Genomic DNA, 15,767 nt, shown 5'->3' on the forward strand with positions numbered 1-15,767 from the left:
GATGCAAGCTTTGACACTGATCCAGACGATTCTAAATCGCAAACCGGATACGTATTTTTACTAAATGGAGGAGCTGTTAGTTGGTGCAGTTCAAAACAAAGCGCCGTGGCGGGATCTACATGTGAAGCAGAGTACATAGCTGCTTCGGAAGCAGCAAATGAAGGAGTCTGGATGAAGTTCATATCCGATCTAGGTGTCATACCTAGTGCATCGGGTCCAATGAAAATCTTTTGTGACAATACTAGTGCAATTGCCTTGGCAAAGGAATCCAGATTTCACAAGAGAACCAAGCACATCAAGAGACGCTTCAATTCCATTCGGGATTTAGTCCAAGTGGGAGACATAGAAATTTGCAAGATACATACGGATCTGAATGTTGTAGACCCACTGACTAAGCCTCTTCCACGAGCAAAACATGATCAGCACCAAGGCTCCATGGGTGTTAGAATCATTACTGTGTAATCTAGATTATTGACTCTAGTGCAAGTGGGAGACTAAAGGAAATATGCCCTAGAGGCAATAATAAAGTTATTGTTTATTTTCTTATATCATGATAAATGTTTATTATTCATGCTAGAATTGTATTAATGGGAAACATAATACATGTGTGAATACATAGACAAACATAGTGTCACTAGTATGCCTCTACTTGACTAGCTCGTTGATCGAAGATGGTTAAGTTTCCTAACCATAGACATGAGTTGTCATTTGATTAACGTGATCACATCATTAGGAGAATGATGTGATTGACTTGACCCATTTCGTTAGCTTAGCACTTGATCATTTAGTTTGTTGCTATTGCTTTCTTCATGACTTATACATGTTCCTATGACTATGAGATTATGCAACTCCCGTTTACCGGAGGAACACTTTGTGTGCTACCAAACGTCACAACGTAACTGGGTGATTATAAAGGTGCTCTACAGGTGTCTCCGAAGGTACTTGTTGGGTTGGCGTATTTCGAGATTAGGATTTGTCACTCCGATTGTCGGAGAGGTATCTCTGGGCCCTCTCGGTAATGCACATCACATAAGCCTTGCAAGCATTGCAACTAATAAGTTAGCTGCGAGATGATGTATTACGGAACGAGTAAAGAGACTTGCCGGTAACGAGATTGAACTAGGTATTGAGATACCGACGATCAAATCTCGGGCAAGTAACATACTGATGACAAAGGGAACAACGTATGTTGTTATGCGGTCTGACCGATAAAAGATCTTCGTAGAATATGTAGGAGCCAATATGAGCATCCAGGTTCCGCTATTGGTTATTGATCGGAGACGTGTCTCAGTCATGTCTACATTGTTCTCGAACCCGTAGGGTCCGCACGCTTAACGTTACGATGACAGTTTCATTATGAGTTTATATATTTTGATGTACTGAAGGTTGTTCGGAGTCCCGGATATGATCACGGACATGACGAGGAGTCTTGAAATGGTCGAGACATAAAGATTGATATATTGGGCGGCTATATTCGGACACCGGAAGTGTTTCGGGTGATTTTGGAGAAAACCGGAGTGCCGGAAGGGTTACCGGAACCCCCCGGGGAAGTATTGGGCCTTAGTGGGCCTGAGGGGAGAGAGAGGGCAGCAGCCCAGGAGGTGGCGCGCCCCCTCCCATGGGGAGTCCGAATTGGACTAGGGGAGGGGGGGCGCGGCCCCTCTTTCCCTCTCCCTCTCCCTCTCTTTCCTTCCCCCTTCTCTCTTCCTAGTTGGACTAGGAAAGGGGAGTCCTACTCCTACTAGGAGGAGGACTCCCCCCTCCTTGGCGCGCCCCAAGGGCCGGCCGGCCTCTCCCCCTTGCTCCTTTATATACAGGGGCAGGGGGCACCTCTAGACACACAAGTTGATCTTTGTGATCGTTCTCTTAGCCGTGTGTGGTGCCCCCCTCCACCATAATCCTCGATAATATTGTAGCGGTGCTTAGGTGAAGCCCTGCGATGGTAGAACATCAAGATCGTCACCACGCCGTCGTGCTGACGGAACTCTTCCCCGACACTTTGCTGGATCGGAGTCCGGGGATCGTCATCGAGCTGAACGTGTGCTAGAACTCGGAGGTGCCGTAGTTTCGGTGCTTGATCGGTCGGGCCGTGAAGACGTACGACTACATCAACCGCGTTGTGCTAACGCTTCCGCTTCCGGTCTACGAGGGTATGTAGACAACACTCTCCCCTCTCGTTGTTATGCATCACCATGATCTTGCGTGTGCGTAGGAATTTTTTTGAAATTACTACGTTCCCCAACACTAGCGCCATCGAACCTTAAGTGTGTAGACCCTACGGGCTCGGGAGTCATGCAGACATGGCCGAGAAAACTCTCCAGTCAATAACCAACAGCGGGATCTGGATACCCATGTTGGTTCCCACATGCTCCACGATGATCTCATCGGATGAACCACGATGTCAAGGATTCAATCAATCCCGTATACAATTCCCTTTGTCTATCGGTACGATACTTGCCCGAGATTCGATCGTCGCTATCCCGATACCTTGTTCAATCTCGTTACCGACAAGTCTCTTTACTCGTTCCGTAACACATCATCCCGTGATCAACTCCTTGGTCACATTGTGCACATTATGATGATGTCCTACCGAGTGGGCCCAGAGATACCTCTCCGTTACACGGAGTGACAAATCCCAGTCTCGATTCGTGCCAACCCAACAGACACTTTCGGAGATACCCGTAGTGCACCTTTATAGCCACCCAGTTACGTTGTGACGTTTGGCACACCCAAAGCACTCCTACGGTATCCGGGAGTTGCACAATCTCATGGTCTAAGGAAATGATACTTGACATTAGAAAAGCTTTAGCATACGAACTAAACGATCTTGTGCTAGGCTTAGGATTGGGTCTTGTCCATCACATCATTCTCCTAATGATGTGATCCCGTTATCAACGACATCTAATGTCCATGGTCAGGAAACCGTAACCATCTATTGATCAACGAGCTAGTTAACTAGAGGCTTACTAGGGACATGTTGCTGTCCATGTATCCACACATGTATCTGAGTTTTCTATCAATACAATTCTAGCATGGATAATAAACGATTATCATGAACAATGAAATATAATATAATAATAACTAATTTATTATTGCTTCTAGGGCATATTTCCAACACTCCTTCCTTCCTTGACGTGGGGTCCAAGTCCATCGGGTGGCTTTCGTTTCGAAAATAACTTCTCTAGTTGATTTTGTTCTGTTTCGACTCCGTCTGATATTCCTTTTCTTCAAAACGCTAAAATAGGCATAAAATAACAAGTCTGGGCTGGGCCTCCGGTTAATAGGTTAGTCCCGAAAGTAATATAAAAGTGGATAATAAGGCCCAATATTGCCCAAAACAGTAGATAATATAGCATGGAGCAATCAAAAATTATAGATATGTTGAAGACGTATCACCTCTGCACAAAGAAACATCAACCAAGAAGTAAAAATACAATCAAGACCGAATGATCCTCTGAACTTGACACCAACGCTCGTCACCTACCTCTGGCGCCACCACAGCAGCCACCAAAGAAAATTTGACAGATCACCTCCTCACCCGAGCTCGACGCGGCTTCATCGCCGATATGCAGCTTTCCGACCTCCAAGGTGGCTCACTGAAAGTGAAACCATTACCGTTGAACGAATCAAACCGGGGCAACACCCTGGTCACGCCATCTAGCGCCATATCTGACACCTTCACACGACTAAGACGTCCAAGGAGTAAACCATACCTGCCATCCACGAATCACGAACGCAGCACACGGTCCACCATATTTCAAATGTCGTCGATGCGGACCACAATCTGCATCCGCTCCTGGACTACATCCCAACCTCCGCGTCGGCGCTGGAGTAAACACCGTCGGAACGGCGAGCCCGAGGACACAGGTCCACCACGAGGATAACGTCGTCGCCACATCATCCTTGCTTTAATAGACTGGTTTTTAAATTCATCCCTAATCATAGGACCGATCGCCTCGTCAGGAAAGGATCTGAAAAACTTTATTCAGGCCACCATCGTAGTCGTCGAAACCAAGACGATGAACAACCTAAAACACCCAGACTACAAAGACCTAAAAATAATTCACACGCATGGATCCGGTGCTCCCCTCACCGTCGACGACTGAGGTCATTTGCGGAGGGGAGCCGCCGAAGGGTGGCGCTGAAAGATTGGCATCCTCTGGCGGCTAGGGTTGCAGCCGCCAGGCACCCACAGGAAAGAGCGACCGCGGGTTTGCCAAGTCCGGTTTATAGATACTCTAACGCATGCTAGCTTGCCAGCTTATCCTCCCATCGACTGACATTAATTTTGGCGATCTCACTCGTCTCAGATTAATCTTAGCCGCTACGTTAGCCAGCCGTGGGGACGGACGACCGCCACCCAACATTTCGCACGACGATTTCAATGCCAATGGCGACATGCACGTGCTTCGACGTAGTGCGTACTACCTCTGGATAACCATCGCTGTGCAACGGAAGAGCAGGATTATTAACACTGCCGTCGGGTGCCCCAGGGAGCGGCGCCGCCGCCGGGGAGCTGGAGCCAAGGTGACCAATGGGCGATACGGCGGGGCCGAATGATTGTCCGAAACGTCCGTGGTCGCTGGATCATTGCCCAAATAATTCACGACAGATCCACGATCCAGCACGCGGATATCCCACATGGCCTCGTCTCCGCCCGGTCAACCACCCCAGTTAACAATCCCCAGCACTGATACGCTCAGGTTACAGTTACGGCGCGCATCAATACGTACACTTGGGCACCTTTTGATCGGCGGCGAGCCTATAAATTCGCACCCGCCCTGCTGCATTTTCACTCACACTGACTACTCAAACGCACAGCAAGCGCTTGCAGAGAAGCCATAGAGCTGCCCGAGATCGGTTCCAGCACCAGGCGCCGCAGGCCGCAGAACAAGTTCGAGAGCTAGAAATGGCGCCGGCTTCGTCGTTCCCGATCATCGACATGGGGCTGCTGGCCGGGGAGGAGCGACCCGCGGCCATGGACCTGCTGCATGACGCATGCGAGAACTGGGGATTCTTCCAGGTGAATACGCTGGATCATGAACGAGCTGCATGAATAGTTTCGTGCCGTTCTTGTTGACTTGTACGTTGATTTTGCTTTGCTCTTGTGTGGTGCGTGCGCGCGTGCAGGTCCTGGACCACGGCATCTCGACGGAGCTGATGGACGAGGTGGAGAAGATGACCAAGGGGCACTACAAGAGGGTGCGCGAGCAGAGGTTCCTCGAGTTCGCGAGCAAGACGCTGCAGGACGGCGGCAGGGCGGCGGAGAACCTGGACTGGGAGAGCACCTTCTTCGTGCGCCACCTCCCGGAGCCCAACATCGCCGAGATACCTGACCTCGACGACGACTACCGGCGGGTGATGAAGCAGTTCGCGTCGGAGCTGGAGAGGCTGGCGGAGCGGCTGCTGGACCTGCTCTGCGAGAACCTCGGCCTCGATAAAGGGTACCTCACGCGCGCGTTCCGGGGCTCCAACGGCGCCCCCACCTTCGGCACCAAGGTCAGCAGCTACCCGCCGTGCCCGCGCCCGGACCTCGTCAAGGGCCTCCGCGCCCACACCGACGCCGGCGGCATCATCCTGCTCTTCCAGGACGACCGCGTCGGCGGGCTCCAGCTGCTCAGGGGCGGCGAGTGGGTGGACGTGCCGCCCACGCGCCACTCCATCGTGGTCAACCTGGGCGACCAGCTGGAGGTGATCACCAACGGCAGGTACAAGAGCGTGGTCCACCGCGTGGTCGCGCAGGCCGACGGCAACCGGATGTCCATCGCCTCCTTCTACAACCCGGCTGGCGACGCGGTGATCTTCCCGGCGCCGGCGCTGGTGGAGGCGGAGGCGGCGGGCGGGGCGTACCCCAGGTTCGTGTTCGAGGACTACATGAAGCTGTACGTGCGCCACAAGTTCGAGGACAAGGAGCCCAGGTTCGAGGCCTTCAAGTCCATGGACAGCCACAGCTCCAACCTCATCGCCACCGCTTAGAACCAACAACTACGTACTACGCCCTTGCTCTGCTCTCCGAACGTGGCCTCGGTCAATGGTTGAGGACGATGGCACATAGGATGCTCCAGAGTTTGTACGTACGTACGTACTAAACCACTGGCTGCTGTTTGGTGCCGAATAAACGAGCCTGCTGGCTTGTGTGCTACGCCTAGCTAGGAGGATATGTAGGAGGAGTGTTTGTCATTTTCGCTGTGTTGTGCTGCTTCCGACCAGCATGAGAGCTGTACTGTTCTGTGTCTGTTCTTATTCCCACGGGCATCGTATCGATTGTCAATTTTAATATTTACGCGCTGCCTCCTTGTGTGAGGGTACTACAGCTTCTACCAGTGCGCTGGTTGGCGCGTGTGGCAGCATCACGCCAACACGACAGCATCGCGAAGAACTGAATTTTTACTTGCCTCTTTGGCGTGCGAGAAGAGACATGCCACCACTTGTGTTATTCGAGAACATTGCCAATATTTTCTGCGTCAGGCTTGCCGATCGACCGCATTATGTAGTGCAGTGTGCACAGCGGTGCCGGAATTATTACTCTTCCCAGAGGTGGTCACCCCTTTTCTCGCGCTAAGAAAGCCTAGGGCCGTACTTCCGTACCCAAAAATGCTAAACTCACCGACATTTTACTTGCTTTTACGGGGCATAGCGTAATAGGACGGGCGTGGATGTACTGTTTGTAGTGCTTCCTTTCGCCGGACTTTGAGCATCTACAACGGCAACTCACAAATGTGCCCCCTCTATATTTCTCCGTGGACAGCAACCGGTCATCCCTGCCTTCTTCATGTCCGCAACCGTCCCTCACAAATCCATGCTATCCATGCAACGTGATCAACTTACTTAGATAGCAAAAAAAAAAACTTACTTAGATAGAACTTGAACATAAAAATAGCAAATATATATGTTGGGGATAACAAATTTCGTCCGGACACAAAATGTTCATCATCACCTAGGTACAATAAGCATAGACGATAGATAAACTAGAATATTTTAAATATCAAATTTCTAGTATTCTTTTGAGAAGGATGCACATTTTTCTAAATTTCAAACATTAGAACAAAGAAAAAAGAGAAGAAAAACAAAAAACAAAAAGGAAAGTAGATAGAGCTGTAAAAGAAAACAACGGTTTAGGAACTTCTATAAGGACCCAAAACTTGTCGGTAACCTTCCAGAAGGTTCCTAAAACCGTTCGGTGCGGTCACTTCACCTTGATTTTTAATGGGCCACACTAGTCGAGCGATCGCTATAAAAACGATTGTTATCAACGATATATAGTAGTTGTGAGCATCTGCCCTTGTTTTGACTAGATTACTAATTAAGGGGCACCGCTTGCAAAGGTCACTCCACCTTTTTTAAGTGTTGACATGTGCACAAAGCATGTGCGACTCTTATTGCAACTGGGTGTTTTTTTGATAGATTTGTTTTTCATAATGTTTTGTGTCTTGAACCGTGCATCCAAATCACAAACCGTTTTTACCGTCGGATTTCTCGCGTCGATATCTTTGAAACTGAATCTCATGTTAATAGGTTTCGATGATCTTTTTCACTAAAAAACCAAACAAGGGACAAAAAACCAAATACCCAAAAGGCGGAAATAAAAAACAAAACACAAAATAACGAAACTGAAAAGGTAGGTCTAAACAAAAAAATAGCAAGAATCTGGAAGCACAATTGTGCTTTTTTCACTTTTTTTAGAAGCACATTGCATGCTTTTCTTTTTCGGAAAGCATAGTTGTGCTACTCGTGGAAATAGAGACTATGCTTTTCCCTTTTCAAGGAAGCACTATTGTTCTTCTTGTGGAAACACATATTACGTTTTTTCTTTTTGCGGGAAAGCACAACTGCCCTTCTGATGGAAGCACAATTGTGATTTTCCATTTAAGTAAGCACAATTGTGATCCTCGTGTAAGCACATGCTTTGTTTTTCCTTTTTCGAGAAGCACACATTATGCTTCTTAGAGAAGCACACATCATGCTTCACGTGGAAACGCATTGCTTTCTAAAAAAAATACCTGCAAAACCTTGGAAAAATCAGACAAAAACCAAAAAAGCCAAAAAAAATCTTCTAAAATCCAAAAACGCGTATATAATAAAGAAATGCATAGGAAGCGCCCAATACGCGACACGTGGCGACAGCTTACACACTAAAGTTTACCCTTGCGACAGACCGTTAATTAGTTGCATCCTCGTTTTGAACATTGTCTTTGGATTTTCCAACTCCGCGCATAGACGACGAGCGAGCGACCACACGCGTAGCCCCCGCCTCCCCCGCTGCGTACATGTGGGCCGACGCAAGTAGCTCATGTCCGGTTTTGGAAAGGTTCTAGAACCTTCCCAAACCTGTTTATTTCTTGTTATATCTTTCAGTTTTTTCTCTTTTCCTTTTTTCCTTTTTTCCTTTATCATTTCATTTTCTTATTTTTCCTTTTTCCCTTTGAAGATTTCATGAACATCTTATGAAAACCAAGAGCATTTTTTCAGATCGGTGAACATTTCTTGAAATTTGAACATTTTTTCAAATTGCAGTGAGCATTTTTGAATTCTAGATTTGTTATTGGAATAAAAAACATATTTTTTTTGGCATTTTCAAGCATTTTTTAAATTCGTGAACATTTTTTATAACTTCTTGAACATTTTTCGAATTCACAAATGTTTTCTAAAATCATGAACATTTTATGAAACCATGAATAGTTTCTGAAATCATGAACATTTTCAAATTCATTAATATATTTTAGAGATAGTGAATATTTCTTAAATTCAAGATTATATTTAACGAATTCGTTAACATTTCTTGGAATCATGAATATTTTTTTGAATTTCATGAACATTCTTTTGAAGTTGCCTACATTTTGGAACGTTGTTAACATTCTATAAAATATCCATGAAAATTGTTTTAAAAATTCCATGAACGTTATATGAATACACATTCATTTTTTCTTGAAACCCTAAACATTTTTTGTATCCTTAAGCATTGATCATTTCCAGGACTTTTTTTCAAATCATGAACATTTTTTTGAATTCACAAACATCTTTTTGAAATCTCACAACTTTTTTGAAATCCTAGATTATTTCAATAAAGGTAAAGGAAAAAGACTGAAAACGGAAAAAAGAAAAGAAAAAAAAACAAAGTGGCTTCCCGCCCTGCTCATGGGCCAGTTTATGAGGGCGCGTTCTTTTCTTGTTTCTGTCGCGCTGGTCTCGTCATCATCTTTCCATTGGCGAGATTTACTCGGAAAAAAAACCATTGGCGATATCACCAACAAAAAAAAAGAAAAAGCTGTCACGACCAGTACAGTGGGCACCAACGAGACCAAGGGCTATGACCTTGGGGCCCCAGCAAATGGCGAAACAGGCGGGCAGGAGGAGAAGAAGACGTTGACGAGTGGGCCAGGCAGCGAGTGAGAGCGTGTGTGTGAGTTGGCCTACGTGCCGGGCAAGTATATTATGAGGCGTGCGTTAGCAAGTGAAGGTATCGAGAATTATTGTAACCGAATATTCTATGAGAAGCTGATCTTCTCTGGCCTCCTCCTTCTCCTCCCTGCTACCTACTCCTCCTTCCCCAGATCTAGATCGGACCCATTATAGTTGGTATCAGAGGTCAGCCGACCTGGAGACGGCGTACCCCCGACCGCGCTACACCACCAAGCAGGCGCTCAAGACGGCGGCGATGGAGGAGCAACTCGCGGCGTTGATCCAGTCGGTCAAGGAGGGTCGCGCCGCCAATGACGCCAAGCTAGAGGCGATCCAGCAGTCGCTGGAGCTCTGGCGACCGGCAGTCCAGAACCTGCAAGGTCAGATCGACGAGCTCCGAACTCAAGTGGGTCGGATCGCGCTGCATCCAGTTCTCGCGGATCCGGCGGCCACCGAGGAAGAGACCGCGCGGGCGTCACCGCCTGCCGCGTCGGAGCACTCAGGGCCAAGTGGCCACGGCGAGATCGACGACTCCGGGGGCTTGGTTCACGGGGTGGTCACCACCCTGGTACCGCCTCCGGTCAAGGGTGCGTTACCTTCTTCCTTCTCGGCTAATCCAGTACAAGGGGATCTGGAGTTGGTTCATGGGTCGACGAGTGAGGGGCCGCAACATCACGCCCAGCACGCGTCGCTCGCGCATTGGGCTTTGCCTAAGCTTGATTTTCCACAATTCGATGGGGATAACCCTCAATTCTGGAAAACTAAGTGCGAGAAGTATTTTGATGTCTATGGAGTCAGTAAGGATGTGTGGGTGCGGGTGGCGACCCTGCACTTCACGGGTAACGCTGCTAGATGGTTGCAATTGTATGAGTCGGGGATGAAAAACATAGAGTGGGAAGGGCTGTGTGCTGCACTCTGTAGCAAATTCGGACGTGACCAATATCAGGCGCAACTCCGTCAATTTGCTCAGTTATCACAGACGGGTTCGGTGTCGGATTACATGACACAGTTTGAGAAGTTGATGCATAATCTGCTAGCTCACAATCCTGGGTTTGATCCACTGTATTTTACTACCAAGTTCTTAGATGGGTTGCGTTCAGATGTTCGATCTGGTGTAGTTTTGCACCGTCCGAAAGACCTCGATGCTGCCTATTCCTTGTCTCTGTTACAGGAGGCTGTTGGAAGGACAGCCACGACGCGATTATCGGCGACAGGAGCAGCCGCCGGCGCAGGGCCAGCCACGTCTGGTGCTGGCGCCACCGCCCCAGAGAGCCTTGTTGCCTGCGCCACCAGCAGCAGCAGAAGATCGTCGGGGGTTGGATGGAGCCCGGGGGGCGGAACGACGGCCTGAACAACCACCGGCTCGTGGCGAGGATCGAGTCGCAGCACTGAGAAACTATCGCAGAGCTCGGGGGCTTTGTTTCAAGTGCGGGGAGAGATGGGGGCAAGGCCACCAATGCGCCCCCACTGTTCAACTGCACATTGTCGAGGAACTGCTGGAACTGTTGCAGGAAGAAGAAGCTGAGTGCCAAGAGCAAAACCCTGAACCTGAGGAAGAGCAGCTGATGTCTAAATCTAAACTGGCCACCACAGGGCAGACGACACCGAGGACGATACGACTGCTGGGTCACATTGATGAACAAGAGGTGCTGATATTGGTGGACTCGGGGAGCTCGCATAGCTTTATCAGTGAGGCAATTGCGGGCAAGTTTCCAGATCGTGTTCAGGCAATGGCTCCAGTGTCAGTCAAGATAGCAGATGGGGGACTGCTCTCGTGTTCAGGTTACATTCCCCAGTGCAAATGGGAGGTGCAAGGACAGGAATTCTCCACGGACTTGCGGGTGCTATCCTTAGGCTGTTATGACATGGTGATAGGTATGGATTGGCTTGAGAGCTGTGGACCTATGATGGTGGATTGGGTGCGCAAGACACTGACATTTCAGCACGAGGGGGATACAGTGTTGCTGCAAGGGCTATGTCCGAAGATGCAACAACCAGCCCAGATTTCCCTATCCCAGTTGGAAGAAATGGAACGAAATGACTCTATTGTGCATGTGGTGTTGCTTTACACGAGTGAAGTCGAGGACCAGCAACAAATTCCTTCCTCCCTCCAAGCAGTGCTCGACCGATACCCGCAAGTGTTTGAGGAACCATCAGAATTACCACCGAGGAGTCCGTGGGATCACGCGATTCCGTTGATGCCAGGGACCAAACCAGTAAATATACGGCCATATCGTTACACCCCAGAGCAGAAGAACGAGATTGAAAAGCAGGTGGAGGAAATGTTGCAAATGGGATTGATCGTTCCAAGTACCAGTCCCTTCTCTTCTCCGGTGCTCCTGGTCAAGAAAAAAGATATGACATGGCGTTTCTGTGTGGATTTTCACCATCTAAACACGATTACAGTGAAGTCCAGCTATCCTATGCCAGTCATTGATGAGATGCTCGATGAGCTCGCAGGATCACGTTGGTTTTCCAAGCTAGATTTGCGAGCGGGGTACCACCAAATCCGTCTCGTGCCTGAAGATGAACACAAAACAGTGTTCAAGACGCATCAAGGGCATTTCCAATTCTGTGTGCTTCCATACGGAGTGACAGGGGGCCCTCCCACTTTCCAAGGAGGGATGAACACGGTCCTGGCCCCACTCCTGCGACATGGTGTATTGGTGTTCATGGATGACATCTTAGTGCATTCGGTGACCTTGGAGGAGCATGCACAACTTTTGAAGCATGTTCTGTGCCGACTGGATCAACATAAATTGTACGCGAAACGATCCAAGTGCACGTTTGCACAGCCGAAGATCCATTACTTGGGGCACGTGATTAGTCAAGAAGGGGTAGCCACCGACGACAGCAAAGTACAAGCAGTCCAGGAATGGCCAGTTCCAGAAACAGTCAAGGAATTACGAGGGTTTTTGGGTCTTGCCGGTTACTATCGCAAGTTCGTCAGAAACTTTGGGGTGCTAAGCAAACCGCTCACTGATTTGCTACGCAAAGGTGCTGTTTTCGTGTGGACACCGACGACAGATGCTGCGTTTGGTGCACACAAGAAAGCACTCATGGAAGCACCAGTGCTCGCATTGCCAGATTTTACCAAAACATTCGTGGTGGAGACGGATGCGAGCGCACTGGGGATAGGGGCTGTGCTAATGCACGATTTTCACCCGATTGCATACCTGAGCAAGGCGTTGGCACCCAGGAACTTGGGACTCTCAGCTTATGAGAAAGAGTGCCTGGCGCTGCTGCTGGCAATTGATCATTGGCGCCCGTACTTGCAGCATGCTGAATTCGTCGTCAAGATGGATCAAAAGAGTCTTTTGCACCTTACGGACCAGCGGCTTAATACCCCAATTCAGCAATGTGCCTTCACTAAGTTAGTGGGACTGCAGTTCACAATCCAGTACAAAGCTGGGATGCTGAACCGAGCTGCAGATGCCTTGTCTCGTCGGACCCACGTGGAAGAACCATCCCCGTCAGCGCTGTCAGTGTGCAAACCAGCATGGTTGTAAGCAGTTCGCTCCAGCTATCACGAGGATCAAGCGACCAAAGACCTTCTCCCGCATGGCAGTCAATCCTGACAGTGAGCCAGACTACAAACTTGTCAATGGCATTCTTCGGTTCAAAGGGCGTGTGTGGATTGGGGCCGACACAGAGACTCAAATGCACATCGTGCGAGCATTGCATGCCAGCGCAGTGGGGGGACATTCAGGGTTTCATGCAACGTACAACAGAGTGAAGTGCTTGTTCGCTTGGAAAGGATTGAAACAGCAAGTCAAGCAGTTTGTGCAACAGTGTATGACCTGTCAGCAAGCAAAAACAGAGCGCATCTCACCGGCTGGGCTATTACAGCCACTTCCCATTCCTCGGTGACCGTGGGCAGTGATATCCTTGGATTTCATTGAAGGACTGCCCAAGTCTGGGGGCTACAACACCATCTTGGTCGTGGTTGACAAATTCTCGAAGTATGCTCACTTTATCCCGCTTGCCCACCCCTTCACAGCGCTGGATGTGGCAAAAGTGTTCATGCAAGAGATCTACAAACTGCATGGACTACCACTGGGGATCATTTTAGATCGGGACCGGATCTTTACAAGTCAGGTATGGCAAGAGCTGTTCAGATTGTGCCGCACGGAGTTGAACATGAGTTCATCATATCACCCACAGACGGATGGGCAGACAGAGCGGGTGAATCAGTGTTTGGAAACATACTTGCGTTGCTCGGTGCACTCATGCCCGGGGAATTGGGCGCGATGGCTAGCTCTTGCAGAATACTGGTATAATACTTGCTTTCACTCGGCTCTGGGACGTACTCCATTCGAGGTGATCTATGGACACTTGCCCAGGGAGTTTGGCATCTCGCAGGTGGATGAGAGCACCGTTTCGGATCTGGCAGCCTGGCTACAAGAGCGGGAGGTTCTTATGGAGCACTTACAGCAACAACTTAAGAAAGCACAAGATAGGATGAAATCCCAGGCGGACAAGCACCGCACGGATCGTTCATTCGCTGTGGGAGACAAGGTGCTGCTCAAACTCCAGCCCTTCATTCAGACTTCGGTAGCCAAGCGTCCATTCCAAAAGCTTGCGTTCCGGTACTACGGACCCTTCACGATCCAGGCCAAGATTGGTGCGGCAGCATACCGTTTGAACCTGCCAGCCACCAGCAAGATCCATCCGGTGGTGCATGTTTCCTTGCTGAAACGAGCATTGGGAGCCATAGTTCCGGTAAGTGCTGCACTACCACCGACTAACGCTGTCCTGCAGGCGGAACACGTGCCCACACGCATCCTGGACTGGAAGGGTGTCCAGAAGCTCGGCAAACATCAAACACGAGTGCTGGTGCAATGGGATGGCTTGTCGCTGTCATTAGCAACATGGGAGGACCCGGATCAGTTGCAGAAGGCGTTTCCAGCTACGCCGCCTTGGGGGCAAGGCGGCCTACAAGGGGGGGGGGAATGTCACGACCAGTACAGCGGGCACCAACGAGACCAAAGGCTATGACCTTGGGGCCCCAGCAAACGGCGAAACAGGCGGGCAGGAGGAGAAGAAGACGCTGACGAGTGGGCCAGGCAGCGAGTGAGAGCATGTGTGTGAGCTGGCCTGCGTGCCGGGTAAGTATATTATGAGGCGTGTGTTAGCAAGTGAAGGTATCGAGAATTATTGTAACCGGATATTTTATCGAGAAGCTGATCTTCTCTGGCCTCCTCCTTCTCCTCCCTGCTACCTACTCCTCCTTCTCCAGATCTAGATCGGACCCATTACAAAAGCCCACCAACACACCCGAAGCGCACTGCCCATAAATTTGAACAAAAACACGCCCGAGGCTCATATGCGCGACCTATAGCGACGATATGTCCTTGCCGTCTTTTTATCACCTTAAGCGAGACAAGCACCAGCTCTCACTGAAGCTTTTTCGCCCCTCACGGCGTATTGGATCGGCCAATTTACATGCGCAACTTGGTAAAAAGGAAATGCGAGAAGGGAGGCAAGCACCAACTCTCGCTGAAGCTTTTTTTCCCCTCGCGACGTATTGGGCCCCGGCCCATTTACATGCGCAACTTAGTAAAAAGGAAATGCGAGAAGGGAAAGTTGGAGAAAAAGCTTTTTCTCCCCTCGCGACATACTGGGTCCGCCCATTTACATGAGCAAATTTATAAAATGGAAATGCGAGAAGGGAGGCTCGATTCTTGGTCTTCAGGTTGAACGCGCGCTGCGCTAGCCATTCCGCTCAACCACCTTTTGTGGTAATAACAAAACAAGGGGTGCCACCTACTTGAGGCTACTCGAGCCGTATTCTTCGAGATTTTTTCCTTTATTTTATTTTATTTCTTTTTATCCGTTTTTCTTTATTCTCCTTTTTCTTTATTTTATTTTGATTCTTTTTTCTTCTCTATTTTTCCATTCCTTTTGCATTTTTCTTTTGTTTCTTTTGTTTCTATTTTCAGTTTTCTTTGCTCTGTTGGTTATTATTCTACATTTTTTGTATATGTCAACAATATTTTTTAAATACACGTCTAACATTTCTTCTCCATTTTTGTTTTTTCTTATGTTTGTCTTTGTTTTTACTCGGCATTTTCGTATAGTTCAAAAACACGTTTTTAATAAGTGATCAACATCTCAACATTGACCGAACGCTTATTCAACCTTTTTTAAATACTTGTTCAACATTTCCAAATGCACGTTCAACATTTTTTAAATAATCATTCAATATTTTTTAATATTTATTTATCAATTTGAAATACTTGTTCAACATTTCAAATACTTCTGCAACATTTTTGAGTACTTGCTCAACATTTTTAAATACTCGTTCAACAATTTTAATACTTATTCAAAATTTTAAAATATTTGTTCAACATTTTCAAATATTTTTC

General features: G+C 48.3%; 1 protein-coding gene across 1 annotated transcript; it reads left to right on the forward strand.

The window, feature by feature from the left end:
- Window positions 1–4,778: 4,778 nt before the first annotated feature.
- LOC125509541 (1-aminocyclopropane-1-carboxylate oxidase 1-like) lies at window positions 4,779–6,283 on the forward strand. The gene is made up of 2 exons (XM_048674527.2): window positions 4,779–5,023; window positions 5,131–6,283. The coding sequence occupies exons 1-2, from the start codon at window positions 4,910–4,912 to the stop codon at window positions 5,974–5,976; spliced, it is 960 nt and encodes a 319-aa protein (XP_048530484.2). The 5' UTR covers window positions 4,779–4,909; the 3' UTR covers window positions 5,977–6,283.
- The last annotated feature ends 9,484 nt before the right edge of the window (window positions 6,284–15,767 follow it).

The sequence above is a fragment of the Triticum urartu genome, chromosome 5A (assembly GCF_056163025.1).
Source record: "Triticum urartu cultivar PI428250 chromosome 5A, HENAU_Tu73, whole genome shotgun sequence".
NCBI classification, from domain to species: Eukaryota; Viridiplantae; Streptophyta; class Magnoliopsida; order Poales; family Poaceae; genus Triticum; species Triticum urartu.

What these genes read in the sequence shown, in the direction of transcription:
- LOC125509541 (XM_048674527.2), top strand. Translation starts at nt 4,910, where the DNA reads ATGGCGCCGGCTTCGTCGTTCCCGATCATCGACATGGGGCTGCTGGCC. An exon ending in AGAACTGGGGATTCTTCCAG is followed by an intron (nt 5,024 to 5,130) that starts GTGAATACGCTG and finishes GCGCGCGTGCAG; the next exon opens with GTCCTGGACCACGGCATCTC.